The sequence below is a fragment of the Wasmannia auropunctata genome, unplaced genomic scaffold (assembly GCF_000956235.1).
Source record: "Wasmannia auropunctata unplaced genomic scaffold, wasmannia.A_1.0 LD336027.1, whole genome shotgun sequence".
Lineage (NCBI taxonomy): Eukaryota > Metazoa > Arthropoda > Insecta > Hymenoptera > Formicidae > Wasmannia > Wasmannia auropunctata.
In genome coordinates, this window is record NW_012026863.1 from 238,581 (window position 1) to 262,162 (window position 23,582).

The 23,582-nt window shown below is 45.1% G+C and overlaps 1 protein-coding gene across 1 annotated transcript in view; it reads right to left on the reverse strand.

Moving 5' to 3' along the window:
- Positions 1-2,035: 2,035 nt before the first annotated feature.
- The window catches only part of LOC105452617 (discoidin domain-containing receptor 2-like), a 92,638-nt gene continuing 71,091 nt past the window's right edge, over positions 2,036-23,582 (reverse strand). The window contains exons 3-9 of the mRNA XM_011693892.1: positions 17,081-17,186; positions 13,473-13,704; positions 7,756-8,214; positions 4,712-4,919; positions 3,647-4,198; positions 3,266-3,363; positions 2,036-2,949 (exon numbers count right to left, since the gene is read on the reverse strand). Of these exons, the coding sequence (XP_011692194.1) occupies positions 2,782-2,949; positions 3,266-3,363; positions 3,647-4,198; positions 4,712-4,919; positions 7,756-8,214; positions 13,473-13,704; positions 17,081-17,186 (1,823 nt within the window). The 3' untranslated portion in view covers positions 2,036-2,781. The remainder of the gene's footprint in view (positions 2,950-3,265; positions 3,364-3,646; positions 4,199-4,711; positions 4,920-7,755; positions 8,215-13,472; positions 13,705-17,080; positions 17,187-23,582) is intronic.

The following is a 23,582-nucleotide window of genomic DNA, read 5'->3' on the forward strand; positions in this document are numbered from 1 at the left end:
GCCGCGAAAGGGCGCGACCTGCGCGGGGGAACGCTCGATTAAATTTCTCCTCGACGAGCCAAACTGTCTCACGCTTAATAGAAAAACCGATACGCGCCCGCACACGAGCATCGCTCGTTCGATTGTTTCGGATAAAAATAACGGAATGTCAATTAGTATATATCGCGCGTTCCGCGCGGTCGCGGGACCCGGAGAGCGATGCCGGGCGGACCGGTCCGATGAAATGAGAGAAAAATTGAGCTTAATAGATTACGATCGGTAATCAAGGAAAGTGCGGCGGTCAATGGACGACCAAATAATCGTACGAGGGGGAAAACGCTATTTGAACGGCTCGCGGTAAAAGCGCCGAACGAGCCTTAAATTTCATGCCACGTTCCACGTCAGATATTTAAACCGGTAATAAATTTCGCGCCGCGCGCGCACACAGGTGCACGCAGCCATCGCCGTTCGTCGACCTGGGAGTGAGAAAGAGAGTCGCTGCACTTTACGGCTGCTCTTTCAGGGCGAAATTCAAGGGAGAGCTCCACCGCGCAAGGCACGCTTAAGCATATAACGTGCCTATATATATGTTACTCGCGAGAGCCGGGCTCTTTTTCATTATATATCACAATGTGGTCGAGGGTCTCTCTCATTCCTTGCGCACCCGATATCTCGAATCTTTCTAATACGCGATTTTTTTTTCTCTTTTGTTCAATTACGTACACATGTAGTTATTGTTGTCTCATCCCTGTATTGTCGGTTCCTTAACGCTGGTAATTCTCGATTCTCCTCGTTGCATGAAGGCGATGTCGGTAGAGATAGAGAAATAAAGTTGGGCTTATACAATCTATTATATGCTTAAAATTCGTCGTTCATACGATAATACGTATATTACCTTTTTTGTATATATATATATCTATATATTTTTTTTTAATTTTTTCGTATGTATACATATATATATGTATATATAAATTAAAGATTCGTCACGGGACAATAAATAATACGACGTGCGCGTGCATGGCGCAAGTCGGGTTACTGAATTATTTATGTGACGTCAGTCTTGTGTGAGGCGGGATCGAAGCTCGCTATCGTTCGCTCTTTTAAATATCGTTACGTCGATCTCGTCGCGGCTTTCCCTCCCCCCCTCCCCCCCCCTCCTACTCTCGCCCTTCCTACTCCGATGTCAAGCGTCGCGTCGCCTGACGTTCGTTCGTGCGCGCGAATAATTGAAACGCCCGCTTATTCCATCAAGCCGGTAATTAATTATCTCTTCGACCCGACGTAACGATCGCGCCATCGGATAAATATCTCATCCGCCCCGGTCGTTTTTTCTTTCCCTGGCTTGCCACGCGCGTCCTCCTCCTGGATCGATAGCGAGCTCGATCTTGTTTGCACATGCGCGCCGAACAGACCAAATCATTAACGCGACTCTTCCTTGGAAATTCGTTCGCGCGCGTTGACGTGTGTGTATAGATTCCGCGTAATGGTTACACATCGTTTGCCGTTCGGTGCCGCTCGGTGAGATTGACGGAGGAGGGGGGGGGGGGACGGAAGTGGCATTTCGCAACGTCACAAGTTACATCTCGTCCGCGAAATTCCACTTCGAGTGAAGACGAGACTTGGCAGTGTTGAAACACGACAGTCGCTGAGACTTGACACTCAAATGAGTAATTTGAAAACCGCGGACATTTGAAACCGTCGAAATGACACTGTGAAAATAATCGTAGAATTACGATTTTCACAGTGTCAATTTTCGTAGGGGAGATCGTCGCGGGAACGAATCTCGGGAAGAGTCGTTTGCCACGAGGTCACTTTACCATTAAAAAAACTGATATGCCAATTTAATACAACTTTGATTACGAGATTTATACTATTCCGTAGAAATCGTAGGTCGAATCTCCCTAAAAGAGACCGTGCTCGAGATTGCGCCTACAATATGTTCGAAAAATTCGTAATTCGTCGATGGCAGTGCTCGTCGAGAAGAGAGGGTCTGTTTCGCGACGGACGCGACCGCGCCGCGATCGCGTCGGTTCTTTTTTTCCTTTTTTTTCTCTCGATGCGCTAAACTCGAGGGGAAAAAAAATATCGTTGTAACAAGCAGGATTACGACCCCTTTCGCCGCGCGGTCGCTCACAGCGTTTACTTCGAAATATACAACGTGTTACTTTTGCCACCGGCCTTTACCTCGGGATTAACAACGCGCGTGCTTCTCACAATACCCTCACGGCACTGGAGCTATTTTACTCTGCTCCACGCTCTTGCGCACTTCCTTCCCTCCGACGCGTATAAATATTGCAAAACGCGCGTATGGAGTAAAGCGTGTGGAACGGATTTGCAAAATTCAGGACCGCGTATGTGTGTACGTGTGAATAATTTAATTCTATAAGCATTTTCTTGCAAAGAGAAGAGAGACGCGTTATACGAGAGAGACGCCAGTTTAATTTGATCGCGAAGTTGATAATAGCGTACTCATGAATAATTATTATACAAGAGCGCGATAAAACGAGAATTGGCGAAAATGTAAAACTGGATCAATGGAGAGCAACATCTTTTTACTAGCGCGACGTAGCAAAGAAAGAATATTATTACTTAATTAATTATGAATTTCGAAATAGTAATGTTGTAAAAGTTTAAGGATTATACTTGTTGGAATTTGAAATGGAACAGAATTCTGGAAGGTGAACTTCCAGTGCCGGAGGGTTCACTCGATCACGCGATCTCGTTGCTTGCACTAACGAAGAATCCATCATACCTTCGATCCTTTCGCCCTTCCGTGAATATCCTGCAGGGTGCAAGAAGTCCTTACGCGTATCTGTGCAAGGAGTGCTCGCGGCGCTTACTACTTCTGCGCTCACGTTCGCAAACTGGTTCCGGACTCGGTGGATTCGAGTACGTTAAGTTGTTGGAACCTCGAAGAGGTGGTGCGCTCATCGGGGGCGGAGGCGGCGGAAAAAAGCTCTGCAAGCACGCCTAATGCATCGGAAAAGCATATGAAACGTTTGACGCCTTCGTGTGTCCGGCAAACATGTTTCACAGAAAATATTTTCGCTTTAAAAATAGCAAGGAAAAAACAAGTTTCTAATCTTCGTTGTAATTTATTAATTTTTTAAATAATCGTTGTCAAAAAGAATATCGTTAATGTTTTTTTTATTTTTATATAAGAAACTTAAGTTACGTCAAAAGCATATGTTTATTAAATGCGAGAAAAATCGTAATTTTATTATTAAAGAGATTTTAACTTGAGATTTTTAATTCTCAAATGCGGCAAATGCATTTTATGTCTTACCTTTGCGCTACCCCTGGAGGACGATTTCGAGAACACGCTATCCTGATCGCTGCTTACACTAGGCACGGGCATTGGTACTGCATAATCGTACGTGGCATCTGTGCAGCAAAAAATATTTTTTTTCACTGCCCTGCGAGTAAAACGCCCTTTTTTCAGGCGACATATTTATTATTACATGATCTGTATTTGCTATTATAAGTTTCAGAATCGCGAGTTCATGTAGGATTTGCATTTGAGACTGGACACGCGTGCACACACGGATACAAAGGGTTATTAAACTAAGTAACGCGCGGTAGTAACAGTTGGACTATTTCGTCTATTTTGTATTTGTACTCTGAAGCATCGCGGCCATGTTGAAGAAGTTCAAGGGACTCGACTCACCAGACTGTTCGACGTTGTCGTGAAGGTCCTTGTTGTCTACAACAACCGTGCTGTATCCGTAGTACGCCGCATGAGGAGATTCCCGATACTTGTTCTCGTGGAAGGGTTCCTGGTACTCGTCAAGCCTGACATCGCCCAAAAGACGATCATTGAGATCTCGCGGTAGGGTCGTGAGCTTCGTGCCGGCGTAACGGTCGTCGAGTTCCTCGACCCGGTAGGTCATCAAGGAGGGATCCTTCTCCGTGGTTCCGTACGCGGATTCCGGCGACAGATGCTGATGATTGCCCGTCGGAATCGCGCTCTTGGTGCCCAGCGGGCTGGCAAAGTTCTTCCGCTGTCTGTGACGCGTGACTATTAGGAATATGGCGACCGCCAGCAGCAGAATTACGACGGTCAAGACGCCGATGATCACCGCCATGTAAGTCGGATCGTCCTGCTTAGCTACCGGAACTTCGGCTTGCAGCGGATTGTCGCGAGTCAAAGTTCTATCCCGCAATCGCGGAGCTTCGGTCGTGGGCGGCGTTTCTGGGGTGAAGTTACCGTGAGCGATGTCTGCAACACGATAGAAACACGTGCTGCTGAATACGGCATTTTCTAGTGCTAACTTTGTTCATCATGAACGATGTTCATCAATCGAAAATGTAAAGCAGTGTATTGATACATTTTATATACAGTGCAGGCAATAATTAATGACAACTGATAAATCGTACGTTTTTGAAATTACATGTTGAGATTGTTTACATAAATTATAATTATCTAAATTACTTATAATATAATATTTTTCAATATTTTAAATATATTATTTCGATATTACATTTAAAATATTTCCCTTTCACACTTTTTAATTTAATACGTAGAATATTAATATACATATTTGTTAGTACATTCTTACATTTTACGCATGGAAAAAGTTTCGAACGTTACGATCTTCCTAAAGAAGTTGCGTTAGACACATAAGCAATTCGATAAACGTGTTGTCACGACTTTGAACTTTCTATTCGAATTGCGAAGGCAAATGGAAGTGGAAAGTGGAGAAAATTGGAGAAGCCGTGCGTTAGAACTTACCAGAGTCAAAGGTGACTTCGCTGATCATAATCCATTTCGAGGCGAAGCTGAACTTCAATTTGACGAACTTGCCGATCCGATGGTGCAGCTTGATCGTGACATTTCTCGGTTGCTCGAAGATTTTGTCCTCCATGTAGGAGTACACGATGGGATCACCCGTGTAGTACCTGCCGCCGATGCTGAACATGACGCTGACTTCGGAGAATATCTGGAACACGATAAGAAAAAAAAATACAATGCTATATTGCATCAATATTCTCATAAGCGACGTTCTGCAACGAGGAGCTCTATTCCAAACTATCGAGCCCGATTACCGCACATGATTCGATCGGATAAAGCGCTATGTGTTCAGAGCTACCGTGCGGAATTAATTTGATCGGAAGCATACCCACCCACACACACACCGCAGGTACTCGATTACGTCCACGTAATCAGTATTATCGCCGTTATTACCATCGGTAACAGATAATTAGTTAACGGCGCGCTCCGGGATGACATCGACGGTTTCGATAATACGGAGTCTCTCTCACGAACGCGTTCCGCGCGAGCGAGGACGCGTGGAATGCTAATTTCATCCCTCGAAGGCGTAAGACAATTCAGTGAGGAGAATCCGAGTCGAGAGCCGTGTGAAACGGACGAAATCGACAGAGGAAGCAACCGAGCGAGTGTGTATGAGAGAGAGAGAGAGAGAGAGAGAGAGAGAGAGAGAAAGATAGAGGTACGGAGCTAAGACAGCGTAGGAGTTAGGGACGAAGATTACAAAGCCGAGATTATCTAACTCCCTTAGACCCAAAGACGGAGGGATGTATGGATTTTCGACGTACTGAAGCCTACCGCCCGCGGATGCGTCGGGAGAATGAGGAAGTCGACGTAGAGGAAGTGGCAGCCGCGAAGCCGTGGAGAGAAAGACGGGGGTGTGGCGGGGGGGAGGGAGGGAGGAAGGTAGTAGCTGGCGATGCTTTGAAGCGCTGTCTTTCGGGAGACGTGTCCTATCCGCGCGAGCGCGCGCTTGTTAATAGGAGAGGTCGTTTAGGGGTAGCTTCTGCCACTCTGCAGCCCCATTCGCCGAACTGCCGACTTGCCAGACTGTCGGTATTGTATTTGAATACGTGGCGTATCTGCTCTCTCGGTCGTTGCTTGCTACTATTGTACGTACGAGAGAGAAAGAGAGAGATAGATAGATAGATAGATAGAGAGAGAGAGAGAGAGAGAAGGGGAGGGAAGGGGAGAAAGAAGAACGTCGCATCCTGCTCTCTTCTCGATATTCGTCTCCGTCGGATCTTCATCTCCTTCCGCCACTGTTCCTCGATCTCCCTCCCTCCTGTTGGTCTCCCTCACGAGTCGCCGTAGCTGTAGCCTCAGCCTTGACTGCCTCTCGACGGTCTGCCCCATGGTTCTCCAGCTCGCTCGATCGCGGGCGCACAATCGGGCTCGAGCCGGGTAATGAGGCGTTCCATTCAGATAAATCTTGATACCGGTAGGAGAAGTGTTTCGTGGCCTATTATATAGGGATTCTCGCGCGGAATGATGATGGGGTGCAAAATTTTCGTGGTTAACCAGCGCGCGTATTAAGTTTCAGAACTTTCTCGGTGCGCGATGAGAATTACGTAACGAGAATTACTGTTGACAGCATGTATACTAACTAACTTCATGAGCTTTTACCACGACAAACTTACAGAATGCAATTTAATCCAATTGTGAAAATTCACAGCTGTATTTTTTTTTTTTAATTAATCGGGATTATCCTTTATGACGAAAATTATTTTGGGTGATTATCGAGTTTGGTTGAGTAAATTAAGACAATTGCAACATATTTTATCGACTTTATATTGGGCGATGTACGTCCGATTGACTCGTATAAATTTCGATAACTGTAGCAAAAATTTAGCTCATCTATGACGTTCAAAAGGCTGGTAGATTTTAAACTATTTCTTTTTCATCTCGTTATATCTAACCTTCAATTAACTCCAATATAATTTAACATCGATAAAATTTATATACTAATCAAAATTAAAATGACATATTTCGCAGTAATTTACAAATTATTTTCAATTGGGTTCGTTTAGGATTTATGAGAGCCTAGTAATTTTTCTTGAAATTATGTCTCGCTATCTCGAGCATCTAAGTGCCGAATTATTTTATTAAAATACATCTCACTGCCGTTAGCCGGAGTGTTCAGCGAGCCATTATGTAAACACTCAGGCGTAAAGAGACCGTGGGGGCGAAAAATTTTTACGGAAAAAACTGACGTCTCCGGCAAAGCTACGGCCGCTACGCCGCCGCCGCCGCTTGGTAGCGTAACGCGGATCCAGCAAGCCGCGAGTCGTTTCCTTTTTCTCCTTCCGTCCGTTTCAGCCGAACCCAGGGGCTAACCGTTGTTGCGCCTCGTTACCCATCCTACGTCCGACCTTGACTCCAACGTGAAAACTGGATTTCATGCCGTACACCGTCTCCTCAACCCCATGGATTCTTTCTTTCTTTTTTTTTTTATTCTTTGGGTGTGGATTAAAGGCTGGCGGAGGATCTTCGCGCACATTTTGCCGCGACTGTCCGTCTTTCCTTTTTACGCCTTTTTCTCCGTCCTTCGCCAGCCGCCTACTTTATTCAGCAGCCGTTTCGTTCTCACCGGTAAGTCAGTGCCGTGAGGCATTCCAATTTCCTTTCTGTACCGTACGCATATCCGTTTATAGTTTTTCTCGCTTATTATCGTACAAATATAATCTCGTCACGGTTATCCTCTCGGTCGCGAAGTTTACAGCGAAATGTGATAAATGGGCATACGTATAGCTAATAGCAATGGCAGACACGAAATCTCGAAATCGATCATCAATAATCATATGATTAATTTAGGCAGATTTTTCTAGTACTTTAAGTCTTATTAATCTTACATGTTTAAAATTTATACAAGCAAAAAATTGATAAGAAAGATATTTCTAGGAAGATGTGGACATTTACACACGCAAGGTTCTATGTTGGAAATTTATAACTTTAAAAATCTTTTGTACTATATACAGTGAAACGCAAATGTTAAATTGAAATCTTACCTGTATCTCCTTGGTGAACTGATTGCTACAGTAGATGTGAATGGCCGAGAATTCTCTGACGTTGTCGAATTCGAATTTGATCTCGAGCGGATTCCCGGATCTCGTGTCGTTCTTCCAGCCAACCCATCCCTGACTTCTGTCATAGTTGTCATAGTAACCCATCTTAAAATTCTCCGGTCCGATCTTGCCGTCTGTCAGTTGTCCCAAACCGCGAAGAAGTTGTCCGTCCCAATAACCGTCGTAAGTCGAGTCGAAGAATTCCCAATTGTTGCGCTTGTCACCTTGGGGCATCGAGTAGGAGACGATGCCGTCGTTCCAAGGGCAGCCGTAGAGCTCGACGCGCATGCAAACGGTGCGACGGTGGTAGCTGTAGGGTAGGAAACGAATTTTGCTCGCCCATATTGATGGCTCCAGTTCGTGCTTCGACTCCAGGTAGGTATTCTTGTTCCCCGCGATAACCTGAACAAACGGAATATTGGAAAAATTGGCGTCAATATTGTCGAACGTGGTTTTTCAAGAGAATAGTTTTCGTTTAATCTGCATTTTTTTGATATTCTGAAAGCTTTGACAGTTATATATTGGATTGCATAACGATGACTGTATTGATTATTGATAAACCGTTAGACGCGCAAACTATTCAAACTTTTATATATATATATATATATATATATATATATATATATGTAGGTATGTATAACAGGTTTATAAAATGAAATACAATACGATTTAAACGATATTATTCATGCTACGTGCGCGCGTCATAACTTGTTAACTTATCGGTTAATAAACAGACGCAAGATTTTGCGTCGTCGTCGGTTCGACGCCTGAGATGAATTGGCATCCGTGTAAAATCTTGATCCTTGCATCATTTACGGATATTCTCAGGCGGCGAGATAGCGAAATTTTTCACCGGTGCGCAATATAAATTGCGCCATGCCGCGCGCCGCGCCGCGCCGCAGCGTAGTATTTCCGCACAGCGTGATTTCAGGCTTGGCGCGCGTGCTCTCTCGCATAGAACAAGGCTCGTTCTATTCGATCGGTCGAGCGCGAGCGACCGTCGAAACGTATATCGCCGGGGAGGATCGGGAATTTCTCGGACGGCGTCGTCGTCGAGGGAAGAGGCCCTTCGGAACAAAGGACCTCTTATTTTCCACTTATGAGCTCGCCAGCGCCTCTCGACTCGACTCGCACGAGATTCTCACGTATGGTCGGTTACGTGACCGTGTAACCATCACCATCGCGATCCCGACAGGTGCAAACACTTCTTTATCTTCTATTTTTACCCTTTCCGCGTTCGTTTGTTCCTTCTTCCCCGTTATGCCTATGCTCGTCGGGCATTAAATAGTGTTCCCTCATTCACGGTTCTATCATACATCATGTTTTTAATCTACTTAATACGCTTAATCGATTCTGCGCACAACATGCATCATGATTAAATTTAATTACGCACATTCATTCATAGTACGTCGGAAGATCGATGGTAAGAAGGTAAATATTACAAAGAATTCGTTTAATAAAACGATTTAAAAAGGATCAATACGTACATTTTATAATAAAAAAAATATAACAAAATTTAAACTAATTAAATTGTTTACTTGAAAAAAAAATTAAGAGTAAGGGAACATTATGCTTTGTTTGTCTTTATAAAATTATCTATCATATATTTTAGTATAAGGAAATAAATATGTATAGAAATTTTTTGAAATAATTTCAATTATGTGTTATTGAAAATAAATGCGACACTTGAATCTCAGAAGACGGATATCCTCTCTCAAATATTCAATAATAATTTCTGCAAATTTAGATATATTTTTCCTTCTTAAAGCGCGTTGCGTGATTGTCTAATATAGATGCATTTTTAAGATATTCAACAGATTTGTTTTATGAACATTTAACTCATCTCTGCATCTACAGAGATTTAGCTGAAAAGTGTGAAATAACGATGAATTATTCAGTTAGTCATACATTCGTTTCTCCGCGGATCAATTTCTATTTCGTGTCTCTTTTTAGTTTTTTTATTTACTAAAAGCGAACTCACGATCGCGCGATGGGAAACGCGTTTAAAGATGATTCTCGTGACCGCGCGAACCGGCACGTTCCGCGCTGGGTGGCGCGGTAATTGGGACCGGTAGCTGACACCGTTTTATTTGCGCCGCGACGCGGCACCTGATGTTTAGCACATTGAAGCGGACGGTACCAAGGCGTTGGATGGGCAAATACAATGAACCGACACGTGAGAAATTTTCTGCTAGGCGACGGAACCGCATAGTGGGCGGTTCCGGAGGTTGACAGTTACGTGTATCGCTTTGCCGAGTGTACGTAATAGCATCCTGTTTCTCTTCTCGATGATTGTATCTGGAGTTATTCTCGCGCGTCGGAAAGCGAGAAGGAGTTAAGCTTTTTAAATTGATATGCCGCGAAATTTATTACGGAATCCAATCCAATGTACGTGGACTGTTAAATATTTAAAAAAATCATGCAGGAAAACGATGAGGTTTTAGAATCTTACGAAAAATATCTCAGGATTTAAATATTTGTATATTATAAAGTGCATTATTTTGTAACTTTTTTATGCAAAAAATCCCTATATTGAACTTGACTGTTGAAAAGTACATCGGATATATTTCGTACCGCCATTTATATCGCGCGTTCTTACTTTATAATCCAAATTTCATTATGCTCGCGACACGGTGCGACGTGACCAGCTGCACTATCGGATCTTTTTTTTTTTATGAAGATGACTCACAATTCGGCCGGTTTCGCGTGCGGTCCCCGGTGCCCGATACCCGACTCGGCGGCGAATCTTAATTCCCGAAAGATCCCGAGCGGCATCGAGCGACGAGACCAAATTACGACGGCATTTACGAGCCGTTGAGACGTGCGCCGAGAAAAATAAGTAATCTTGATATTTATCTCCCGCGCCCACGCGCTTCGCAGACCGGCCTGAGCTGAGCAGCGTCGCGCGGCCGGTCTGCTTTGTCGTGAAAGACTTCTCGTGCACGCGGCGCGGCGCGCCGTGGCGAACGATCGTCTCTTAAATTATTCTTCGACCGTCGCCGCGGTTTCTCGTCACTTTTCGTGGTAGGCGAATTCCAACGGACGACTCGAAGTGGTGCGAGGGCGTGGCGGAAAGCTACACCCATTTTATGTTAATGTTTTGTGCGTGCTGCTTTTGGATCGGGCGCGGTAGGCTGCTACCGTTGGTAGCCGAACGTCTTAAAGGCGGTGTTGATGGCTACACGTCGTCATGGAATATTATGGGGGATAAGATATCTTACGGCTTTATTTAAATGGTAACTTTCGATGGATGATGACATACGACGATTATGCAGATTTATATGTGATATATATTGCTGAGATTTTTATGATGGCATTAATGTCAATACTGAATATTTATTAATATGCTCAAATGAATATCGGTGGATCTATTAAGGCAATAATGCAAATTATCTACTTTGTCATCGGATTAAAAAGAATTATCTTCTCTAGAACAGTATTTTTAATAATCGCCGTATTCAAGACCATTGACCGTAGAATATAGATGATGACAGCCGCGTGGTTTCTATCGGCGTCCGTATATATCGGACTGGGTTATTAAGAAAGATTGTGCGTTGGATAAGCCGAGTCGCGTTGTGTAATTAAGCGAGGGACATCGCGGAGCGCACAGCGGGTGGAAGAGACACAAATTTCTGCAGGTTTATCCCTACCGCCGGTATTTTCTGGGTGGGCCCTTCCGTTCCAACAGGTACCTTACATCGCGCCACGAGCGAATTATATGGGATATGCAAATGTTACAAGATGAAAGATACCTCTCAGATATTTCATTTATTTGCTTTCTATTAAAAAAAAAAAATTGTATTGAAAGTTGCTGCATAATGACCATCAGATACCAGAGAAGAATTTTTCATAACGTTATAAAAGTTCTTCTTTATGGAAATTTAGAAAAAGAACATACAAAAAATAAGCTAAATTTTTACATTAAGTATTTCCACGAATCTTTTTTAAAAGGTTTCTCAAAGGGAAAGTAAAGTTGTATCTTTCATCTTATGACTTATAATTCATAAGATGCATACAATTCATAAGTGCATTGAGAGGCAAATGCATGTGTGCTGTTACTACTAATACCATTTTCATCTTTTTGGTAATATAAATTTTACAGTCTCGACAGTATTATTAATATCGACATTATATATGGATATTAATAATAGCAATGCTCTATTAGGAGAACTACATTTAGCACTTCATACACACAATCAGTTTAACGTCTGGTGCCAGATGATACCTTAAAATACATTCGCCTTAAAATACATATGTACGTTTATTTTGAGGAATACATAGATGGAAATATTATATATGTAGGTAGCCTCGGTATTAAGGAAAATACATGTAATACGTATGTACGAAAAGCAAGTCGCTTCGCGGCTGCATGCAAATGTGGCTCGATCCGCGCTCCTATGGATTCGACCTTCGTCAGATACACACGCTATACCAAAGGATTCGTGTATTCAGACAGGTACGTCTATGTAGGTGAACTGGAATCGTCTGACTCGCCTTGCACGCTACGACCTTCTCGTCCCTCATTTTATTGATCCACCCCTCTATACAAATAAGCTCGTGGTACCATCGCGCCTGCCAACTCCCAAGGAAAGTTACCCCGACGCGACCGGACGCGCTCTCTTTCCTTTCGGCTTGGGAAATCGATGGCATCCTCCGGCTCGTCCGAGTCGTCCCACTGCAGTCGAATTATATTTTCCGCGAGCCGAAACGCGAGCCAGGCACGCGTTAAATGGGCACGTGCCGCGCGAAGACATGAGTGATTTTACGAGGTGCACGAGGCGGACGTTTTCTTGATTTCGACACGGACTATGTCAGAGCGAGTCTGGTGAATTACGGCGAGGATTTATGGATTATTCGACCGTATACGCCTGGGAGAGCTATCTCTTACCACTTTCGCGAATCGCCGAAACTCGCGCCGGTTGCGGAACTGCCGGGTGAAATTTATTCTCGCCGGACGGGTAAATCGCGCCGGTAGCGATGTGATTATTGCGGACGACGCTAATTAAAGACTTAGGAGGTTCACGGCTACCAGTATATCTGTGTAAATTACATCACGTACCGCGCGCCCGAGTTCTCCAACGCGGCATATTACATCGGAGATTTACGTCTTGTTAACGTCACGCTTTAGTTACTGCTCGTGGCCGCGCGCGCGCACCGCAGACACCCGCGGACACAACTACAAATCATTCTCAATAATCTGCGTGCGCGCTCGGCTTTATGCGTATTGCCCGCGACTAAATTTAACCGCGTGGCTACATCCGTACGCGTAACCTGGCGGATTGAATTGCCGCAAATCGCCGTGTCGAATCAAATCGTCCGACGAAATGTCTTTATATACAGCGCTGCCGATTCGCACGATTAAATCGATCGCGACAAATCGCGCGTTCTAGATAGCGGATTATATATAATGAATTTCGCGGTCTTGTCAGTATCAAGGAATCTTCATACATTTTGACCCGCTACCTAGCAATCTATAAATATACGCCGACTACGCCGTAATGTATCGCACTATTTCGAGGCCATCCCTGACCTCCATTATTCTGGACTTTTATCGTTCTTGATGAAAAGGCCTTATATCATCCGTTTTAGCGTGCCGTACGGCGATCATTATTCGCGTAAAAGATATGCATCGGGATAACAGAGTGTATAATAAGATTCACCTCTTCGCCACGGAAGTTCCTATAGCGGACCCACTTTCCCAGTTTCGGCCTCCAGTATTCCAGCATGTACGCCTCCGAATACTCGACACCCTGGCCGTTACCGAAGCGGCCCTGAGTGCCGGTCGCCGTGATCGTGTGCACCGTGTGAAGATCGATTTCCAGCCACTCGCGCGGCTCCGCCGTGATCTGCTGCTTCGGACACCAGGCACCTCCGTGGCTCTCCTGCTTCAGCCTGGAAGAATAAATATTTGCTCTGGGATTACGGACCTTTATTTTCCCTTTCCCGCTTTCTTATCGCGCTACGATCGCCGAGGGGAAAAGAGAACTCTTCCGGGGAATCCTCCGCGAAAAGGAAAACAGTCGCCGAACGAACGTGCGATCCGAACTTTCCCGTCTCTCGCGTGATGCTTTTACGGATTCATACATTCTTATCTGCATGCAAATTCCGGGAGGGGGGAGGAAGGTTTATCATATTTCGATTCGCGATATTTCTTCATTTATAGCTTCGTACAGAAGCGTCTAAAGAAATGGCCTTTTCAGAATTACGTAAAACCTTTCTGAATGCGGAATGCACGACGTGGAGAATGTTGCGCCGCGGCTCTCTCGTAATATTGAAGTCTCTTTGAATGTTCGTTGGGATTTTGCAGCGTGCGAAGAATTCGCGCTCACATTCGTTGATAAGAAAATGCTGTTATCGCGGTGGATGAGTGCCGAGAGCGAGCGGAAACACGGCATCGTTACTCAGAGGAAATCGTATAAATACGTGATCGGCCGCGTGTCTGACGGATAACCGTCAGCTCGCCAACGCGATACGGGATGAAATTATAATTTATCGATCGAACCAAGTCCCGGATGACATGAATTAAAGATGAGCTGACACCGTCGCAGGAACGGCGGCGAAGCCACTTCGAGCTGGCTAATAATTGTATTCGCATATACCTTTCGCGAGCTCGTGTCTGTGGCATTAAAAAGCCTTTCCTGTCGCGTATGTGCGATACGGCCGTGAAATACGTATGCGGACGATTCCACGGCTCGTAAACTAAGCCGACGGGAGCGAATCTGTTTCGAATTCTTTCTGTCGTCGTAAATTACGTACGCTGCTGTCCTCGACGTGATAATCCACGAAGCGGTATTACCTTATAGGCATTTATTAATAAAGCGTGTTCACCGAGCGCGGCACGCATCGTGTACGCGTTTATTAACTATGAAAAGTTTATGAAAGCATTTCTTCGGGAATTCCCCGGCGGGATTCCTCCTGCTTACGACGCGGAGGGTGCCTCCTTGCACGAAACACGACAGGGACGAGTGTTCGGCGAAGAAAAATTTGAGGAAGGGAAGAAAAAGAGATGAAGATCCCGAAGAAACGGGTGGCGGTGCCAAATGAATCCGCCGCGCCGGCGGAACTCGTGTACGCGCGTCGTCGAGCAAAAATGTTCTCGCGCAATAAAGAGGTGAGCTACCGTCCTCTCTGAAGTGTCAGAACTTTAAGTGTTGCTTTGACGTGGACGGCAGTAAAAGCGGCCGACTAGGATTTGCCGTGTCTGTCTAAGGGCGTTTCGCGACGTGGTTGGCAACGACAGGAAGGGGAATACAGAGTGAATCAGCGCGAAGGACAGAGGAAGAGAAAGAGAGGAGAAGAAGAGCGAGAAAGAGGCGGAACGCGCGCGGAGCCGAGCAAAAGAAAGACCGAGACGCACAGATGTGGTTGGAAATGGCGTGGACGCGGGAGGGAATAAGAGCGAGAAAGAGAAAGGAGTAATATCCACCACCGCGCGCCAAAGATCATAACTCATAGCCCATTAAGAGACCTCGAACTGCCTGGCTGCCACTTTGATACAGTCCGGGGCATCAAAGACATTCCGCGGTCACGGCACTCCTGGTCTGCGATAAATCTCAGAACGGACGATTACGCCGACTTGAACGGCGAAGCTGCCACGTCGGCGGAATCGGAGCGCGTCCTTAGACGGAGGGACCGATTATCGAGAGGAATGGTTTGTCGAACTGGAGAGATGCGCGTCGCTCCCCGAGGTCGGGCTTAGGAGTCGTCTGAAGGGAAATGATCCGTTGCTAAGGTGAATAAGATCCACTCGAGCGACGCCGGTGTGTTGTCGAATGATCGAGAGGATTTCTTTGCGAGAATAATATTTTACGATTTATGCGGGTTTATCAATATACCATGTATTTCGTTACAATACGTCAAGTAACTGTGTAAAACGATTAACGTGCGGGTAAGAATATTGTAATATATAAGATATCTTTTGGAAGGAGCCTGCGGTATCTCTGCAAATTGGAGAATAGTAGGATTTCTCTCTCCTTGCCTCTCTCTCTCTCTCTCATGATTTTTTAAATCTAAGTTTTGTAAGGTAAACTGCTATTCTGATTACAGCATACGATACTAGATAGGAGTATTTTATGGTAAGCGGATAGGTAAGTAGGGTATTCACCGTGAAGCCCGTAATACCACGAAGCCTCGGAAATGCCGTCAAAGAAGTTCTAGTCGACAATGCGGTCTGAAGCGATATCAGCGTTGTTGCACCGAAGGGGCTCTCTCTCCCTCTCTTTCTCGCGTGACGTTGTCGATTGCGAAATTGACTTCTATACGTATCCCTATTTTATCTACCGACTGATTATACCTACGCCTCAATGCGCCGCGATTAATTTCATGCATTAATTTATTTTATGTTCACGCTTCGATGATTGATTAATAGTGAACGAGAGTTGATTACATCCCGCGGAATATTGAAAATTCACGCACGGCTCAGTTAATGCAGCAGAATTTCAATTACGGGCGAAAGGGCACTGGTGGAGCGACTAATGTCTTGCGAGTGCGAGTTTATTAGCGCGGTAGGTGGTCCCGATGATTCCTTGTGTTTGGACATTCGCCCCTCGCAGCCGCTGCTGCTGCTCCCCGCGTCCGTCCACCTCGTCGCGCGTTTGTCCCGACGGAATGGTAATTAGCTGACACGCATAATCAAAGGAGTATGCGCGACGGGTCACGTTAACGACGTCTAAGAGCTTCGGAACGGCCGATACAAATGGCTCCGCATGCGGGACACTACTGCGCGTCATTAATCCTCATTGCGGGCTGATGGCCGAATTAGACGTTGCGGTTTAGTAGGGCGTGATTAATATACGGCGCGACCGGTCGATCGTCAACTATTCTCGAGGACAGACGGGATGACGGACGTGTCGCCCGCGCGGCCCGTCGAATTGCTCAACTTGTAGATGATCTATCGCGTTCCACGGAGATGATGACTGACTCCGCCTCTCTTCGGGCTACCTCTAACCGCTACCGCCGCGTGATCGCGCGCTGGACGTCTTAAATAGTCTTCTAATCGAGAGCCAGTTACGAGTAGGCAGATCGAGGACTTCCGAGGTAGGCACTTTTAAACGGACGGCGCTCGCGACGAGGTATGATACCGATGAATATGGTCATGTTGATTCGAATATCGCCGCATTACGCCGTCGATGTGGATCTCGCGATGCAAACGCACGCACGCTGCGTTTTTCACGGTCCGTAGCGAAGCTAATATGATCAAATTTCCGGATTTGTATTGCGTCGGATTTGTGTGTGATGCGCTGCGTAAACGAATCAGTAATTCACTCACCGTGCGCGATGCGGCCCGACGTTTCCGCTATCGAAGCTGGAGCTCGCAGTGATGTCCGCGTCGGGAATCGCGCCCGATTCCATCCCCAGGGGTGCGATGCATTGTGCTGCAAATAAAGGAAATTGCTTCAATTATATGTTTGTCTCGAGTGAGAACAAATGAACGATATAAACCTCGGATGTATAAAGCCCATTTTAGACGATATATGTTAAAATTAACGTATATACATATGCATGTATACACATATACGCGAAACGCTTCCATAATGTAATAACACATGACATTCTCTCGATTGAATTTGGAGGCAATTTCCCTTGAATGGTAGTCTAAATGGACATTAACTTTTATATCGCAACTTTCAGTTTTTTAAATATTAAAATATACTGTTAAATACCAAGTTAGAATATACCGCTACACAATAAAAAGACTATTTGACATTAAACGCAAAATAAGAATTAACAAAAAATATCGCGTAGCATATACGTTTATAACCAGCAAAGGTTATGTAATAAAGTTAATACGCATCGTTTATCTCGCATCAACGATACGCTCTTTTTAGCTTGAACTTTTCGTCGTCATTAAAAGTTGTAAACAAGCCGGGTTCTCTCGAGAGTCGTGTTGCGCCGTTTGCGCGTTATTTTCGGTGAGAACTGGAGTTTATCAGGCTTTCATTATGCGCCTGAACGTCGTGGGGCTACTTTTTTTCGAGGCCGGCGCGGGTAAACCGCGCGCGCCGGTCGAAAACGATGAAAAAGGCATCGCGGGCGCCGCGCCGCGCCGTGCTGCTCCGGAGCGCCGTATTTATCGCTCGCTGGATCGCGCGTTCCGCGATAATTACGGCGCTTAACACGATACCGAGAACGGATTTCCATTTGGAATCGAAGAAAGATAAGTGCCGGGGATGACTTGAAATTACATATCTGCGCCAGGCCTGTCGACGATCAAAGCGGCACTCGCGAACGAGAACGGCCGTTGTACTCGTACCTTGAGAAGAGGTCAAAGCAGATCTGTTGGCGTATAGCATAAGATCGCGCCAGAGTTCCCGGGAAACGAGCGAATGATATACAGCTCTTTAGCAAGAAATCGCGGCAAGACGGAGCGGCGCTCTTCGGTAAACTCGATAAATCCGCGTGGAAAATTCAACTCCGAATGGCCCTAACGACAGCTGTTTCCTGAGCCATCGTCGGAAACCGTCAACGATTATCGAGCTCGTTTATTCGTCCAACGATCTTAAATCCACAAACTTTTCTTCCAACCGCTTTCTTCATCGTCGCGGATGTCTGGCACCGAAAAGATATCTGGCGTAAATAAGAGGGTTGTAAACATTTCCTACTTCTTCCAAACGTCGTCGAAGATCTTGGCTTTAAATGAGATAAAAACGAAATAAAAATTATTCCATAAAATATTCATTCACTTTGACTAAATAATGATCCTTAATTATCTGACTAACGATAGAACGAGCAACGATTTTCGACTTTAATTTTTATTAAATTTACAAAGACTACAAGTTTTAAATAATATCGATCTTCAAAGTACAAAAATAGAAAATATAAAAAACTACGTTTCTTAAGATTTCTGGATAATGAATTATCAAAGATAATTTTAAAAATTTTACCAAAAATAAAAAATATTTTTTATTTTATTAAAATTAAAAAATATTTTAAAGTTTTTTAAAGTTTTATATATGTTTATATATACATATATTTTATGTAGCATTCTCTTTTTTTATGGATAAAAATCGCATCATATATTTCTCATATGACATGCAATAAAATTTCGAGATGTAAAAATATAGAGAATAATTATGTCCCTATTTTTCGCTATTCGTTTCATTTCACTTTCACCGCTCTGGGAGAAGAGGAAACAATTAGACGAGGAATTTCTGGTAATCATCGCCAGACCTAGGTCGACTAAAAATACTCGAGACCCGTCTCGAGTCTCCATTGAAGCGGCAAAAAACCCAGACAAATAAGTTTCGTAATCATTGCTACCCGGCGCGCGATCTGAAGATTCCCGGAGATCGATCGCTCCTTCCGGTACGCGCGCCCGATGCGGCCAGCAACGAGAGACTCCTCAGCTTTAGACTTCGCGGTCGCCTTCGAGTAGTTAGGGCAGGCAGACAGGTTCGATTCTCGTATTTATAGACATCCTGGAAAAGAGTGCAGGAACGGGAGAAGAAGAAGAAGAAGTAAGTTATGCGACGTTTGGCCCGCCCCAGCCACTCATTCGGCGACCATAATTCTCGGGGAGTGACAGCTCCGAACGGAAGGGTGTGTGCCGCCCTCCATCCGCGAGAAGAGGGAAATTGAATGCCTTCGTAACCCCTCCCCCCCCCCTCGTTCCACCCAACGTCCCAACGTCCCAACGTCGCTCTCCCGTCTTCTCGCCCGCACGTTCTCGCTCTCCTCCTTTAACCGCGTCACTGTCAAACTGATAACCGCTTCTTTCCAGAGACGGCTCCTCCGCGAAACCCGAGACAACCACGAAACGGTCGACGAGCAAGCCGCGCCTGGAGGAGAACGCAATACGTTCGAGGCGACGTAAGAGAGATTGTAATAGAAAAATCGTAATAAATTCTGAGAGAAATTCTTCCGCCGTATATCCAGCGCCGCCGTTGCTTTTGTATTTGTTGTTACTTGATAGTCTGCGGGTACCGCGAATGGTACCCGTTTTTCTCCACCTCCATTTCGCATGTTCTCCCATGTGCAACATATACAACTGCATGTGCACGTCGAGTTGATAAACGATTTTCCGCGAATCTTGAAATACCGAAATGGTAATTGAAATGTCTTGGCGTTGAATCAGACTTCCGCGCTTAAGTTACAAGTTGAGACGGCGATGAAAGCTTTGCGATTTGTTAGAGATCTACGAATTGCGCAATATCGTAAATCTCCCCCCCTCCCCCCTCCCCTTTACAAGAACGGATCTCCTTCTCCGCCGTCGTTTGTCCTCTCCTGCGAAGCACTCACGTCGCGCTCGAGTAGCATACCACTCCTTCTTCAGGCAACTGAGAATGGTTCTGAATTAACCTTTAACACACAGCGTAAGTCCCGTCTTTATCTGCTAGGCGAGGCTGACTTTAATAATTTAATGTATGCTCGCGGCGTAGCCTGGCTGCGGAAAACGATTATGCGAAAATCTCAGCTTTTCTCTATAATTTTTCGAAAAAAAAAAATGCACAACGCAACGTAACTTGCTGCAATACACAAGTGGATACTCGTTGCAGTAGGTTTAGACGCATCACGTTCTCGTGTAATTTTGTTCCCACATCCCGGACAAAGTCAAAGATATCGCCTTTGGTAGGCGAATACGGCGAGTAATTAGCGCGGCTTTTATAATAATGGCAAAGCAAATTGCACAGAAGACTAACGAATCTCTCGGCAAATTAGGGAAGAAAAATAGAGGAAGTGTGGTGAGGGTAGACACCAACAACGGGGCTTTTCTATCTCGGTGAATTTAATAATTCGCATCACCCTTCCTTTGTTAATTCCGGGATTATTATTAATGACGGCGCACACCAGAGTCGTGGTCGGCTTTCGGTACGCTTACTCGCACTTCTCTCCTCGGGCGCGAATGTAAATTAATTACGCACCGGGACTTTCACGAAAAACATATTAAACTTCCCCATCTCATTGCAGCGCGATATTAGCGCATAAATCATGACTCGCACCTAATCCTTGGGTTAACTCAATCTTTATTTTGTTTCTTTTACGTCAAAACGTCTCGACTAATTATAACGTACGAGAGCTGCCTCATGCGATCATACATATCCTTAAATATTGTAAAGAGACTCGGAGAAAGTTTCTGTTATATCGCGCATCCTCAAATATTATCTAATGTCAGACATTAAACATCTTTCTTGTAAAGCATTATATGAAAGCATTATATGAAATTGCAAATCGTTAAGAAAATACAAATTTTGTTTCGAATCCCTTAAGACGCATTTGTTACGTCTTTGTGTGGTATAAGATGGTATATCTTTACCAACGTGACCGCAATACCGAGATTTAATCCAGATTAAATTCTACGCAAGATGTAACTTGGAAACTGTCTGGTCGTTTGTGTGTTAGTGATAATCAGCTTCTCAGCGCGGCTCACTGCGACGAGACTCGGTTCGTTATGTTTGCTCAATGGAATTAGCAAGGTGGACACCTGCCGCAAGGTTTCCCCCCTTTCGGCTGTAATGCCGCGCCCGTTTTCCGGAGTATTGGTGAAATTAGAATGAATGTTTGTAAGAGCGTCGACCCCGAAAGAAGTTCGTGCATGCCCCCTTAGGTAATGCGCTGCACCCTTTAGGGCCGTGAAAGCCGAGGCGCGGTTTCCTCGGGCATTGTCAGACTTGGGGAGCCATTTTCGCCTCTTTCAGAGAAAACAAACATTCGTTCTAGGTGGAAGGTAACTCGCGCGTCGACGAAAACGCGCATGCCCGTCCTCCTGGCGCCGCGACGGCTGGCAGAACGGAAGTACTACTTTTATACACCGGCCCTTTTCGTCCCTCCTATTTCTCTCCAAGGTCCTACTTCTCTTTCTCTCTCTCTCTCTCTTCTTTCTATTCCTACCCTTGTTGTGCCTGCATCTTTCTCTACCGCGTCGCGACCGTTCCACCCTTGGTACCCTTCTAGGCGTGGACTGGAAATCACCGTCTCGAGTTGCGTGCGTTACTTAGACCTCGAGGGTCGAGAGTGCAACCCCTTTGTACGGGGTTCGTGCCTTCGTGGCCTGGATTTATCAAAACTAACCAGTTTTATTCTCTGACGTGTCTGACGTTAATAGATGCGAGAAGAGGCAGACGCTGTATATTGACTTGCTTCGCGTAAGAATATCTACTCTAATAATACTTTTTATCTTTAGAAACTGACGACGAAATCATGAAAAATTTAAAGACATTCATAACATAATTTATTTTTGTTTTAGATGAAAAATATACAGAGAGAAAATATATAATTATATAATATTATAGAATTGTTTTTGTGCAATTTTTTCGAGAATTCTAATCTTTTAATGGAAGGTAAAATGAAAGTGTGTCACAGTTAAATTCATAAATCCTTCCTCGAATGAAGAACCTCCTTGAGGTTGTCGTCTAATTCTTTCGTTCCAGTTGATGCCAGTGTGCGTAGGGTTTTAGGGCACGAACCCTTCGTAGTCGTACAGTTGGGCACGCGGTGTTTGCTTTCGTTGGCCTTATGAAAATACAGATCCGCGCGGTGGATTGACGTACGCCCTTCGAACCCGAAAGTCGGGGATTATTACACTCGACGTCGCTAGTCGATGTCTGACAGTTGACGTCCTTTCAGCGCGTCAAGCGCGAGACATTCCCTCGGATTCTCCCCGGATTCGTCCTCGTTGCTCGATACGTTCCGCGATGCCGCCGGGACGTCGTCGCACAGCTCGATCGCGATGAGATACGAAAGGGTTTATCGCGACGCGCAGCGAAAAACGATCGATGATCGGCTCTCACTCGCGTATATTTCGAAACGAAGATCTCGCGAATAGCTCGGAGGAGAGAGGGGACGGGAGGGTATATAACGTCGAAAAATAGCGATCCGCGATCGAGGGAACGCGGAAAGCCGAGGATTATTTCGCTTCGGCGTCTCCCGAGCTCTGACGCCTCTGACGCCCTTTCAACGTGTCAATCCCACTTGATTCTTCCGATTCATCCTCGTTCGCCGATGTACCCAAAGGCTGCGCTTTCGCCGAGACGCGCGGGAGTTAAGTCGATTGCACTCAAGGCGATTTATCCGGAGTCGTTAGGGACGAAGAGATCTGAAGTTCTGTGTACGCGGGGCGGGCGTAAACTGTCGGTTCTGGCGCGTGATCAAGCCGAACGTGGAGATCGGAGTCAGCGTCGAGGGTAAGGAACAGATGTCGGAATACCAGCTTGGGAATGTTTACGTCGCGGGGATTTTATATCCGAGAGACATACGACGTACACGTGCAGAAAGTGTCGGCGGTGCCTTTGTCGTATACGAATAATCGCGCCTTTCAAACAAGACTCGCAGAAGCTGTCAGCCAGTATTAACGGCTGCGCCGGGCGTACAAAGGAGTGACAAGTTGTAATGATAACCGGGGTATGTTTTGATAACTGTATCTGCGGAGGGAATACGATCATGAGAGTATATTTGTGCGCTTATACATGTAGGTGACTGTACAAATAATCCGCTAATCCGCACATACAGGATGCACAACCGTCTCAATTATAATGCTTCTCGTAAATAAGGGATTTCATGGTGAGGCTCGACTTCAAGATTGTAATGCACACTTTGCATTAAAAAATATATATACAATGTAACACGCAAATTGAATTTGTTCAATTTACATGTAACATTCTTTCCAACACGTTTTTTATCATTTGTATTTGTCATGTTTGAAGCGAGGGTAACGAGGATTTTCATATCACTTTAATTTGAAAATCACTTTTTCTAATTAAACAACATTCTCTGCTTTGCTAACGTCGCACGGGTTGGCGATAGAGCGTGGACGAAGGGCAATAACGCGTTAATTG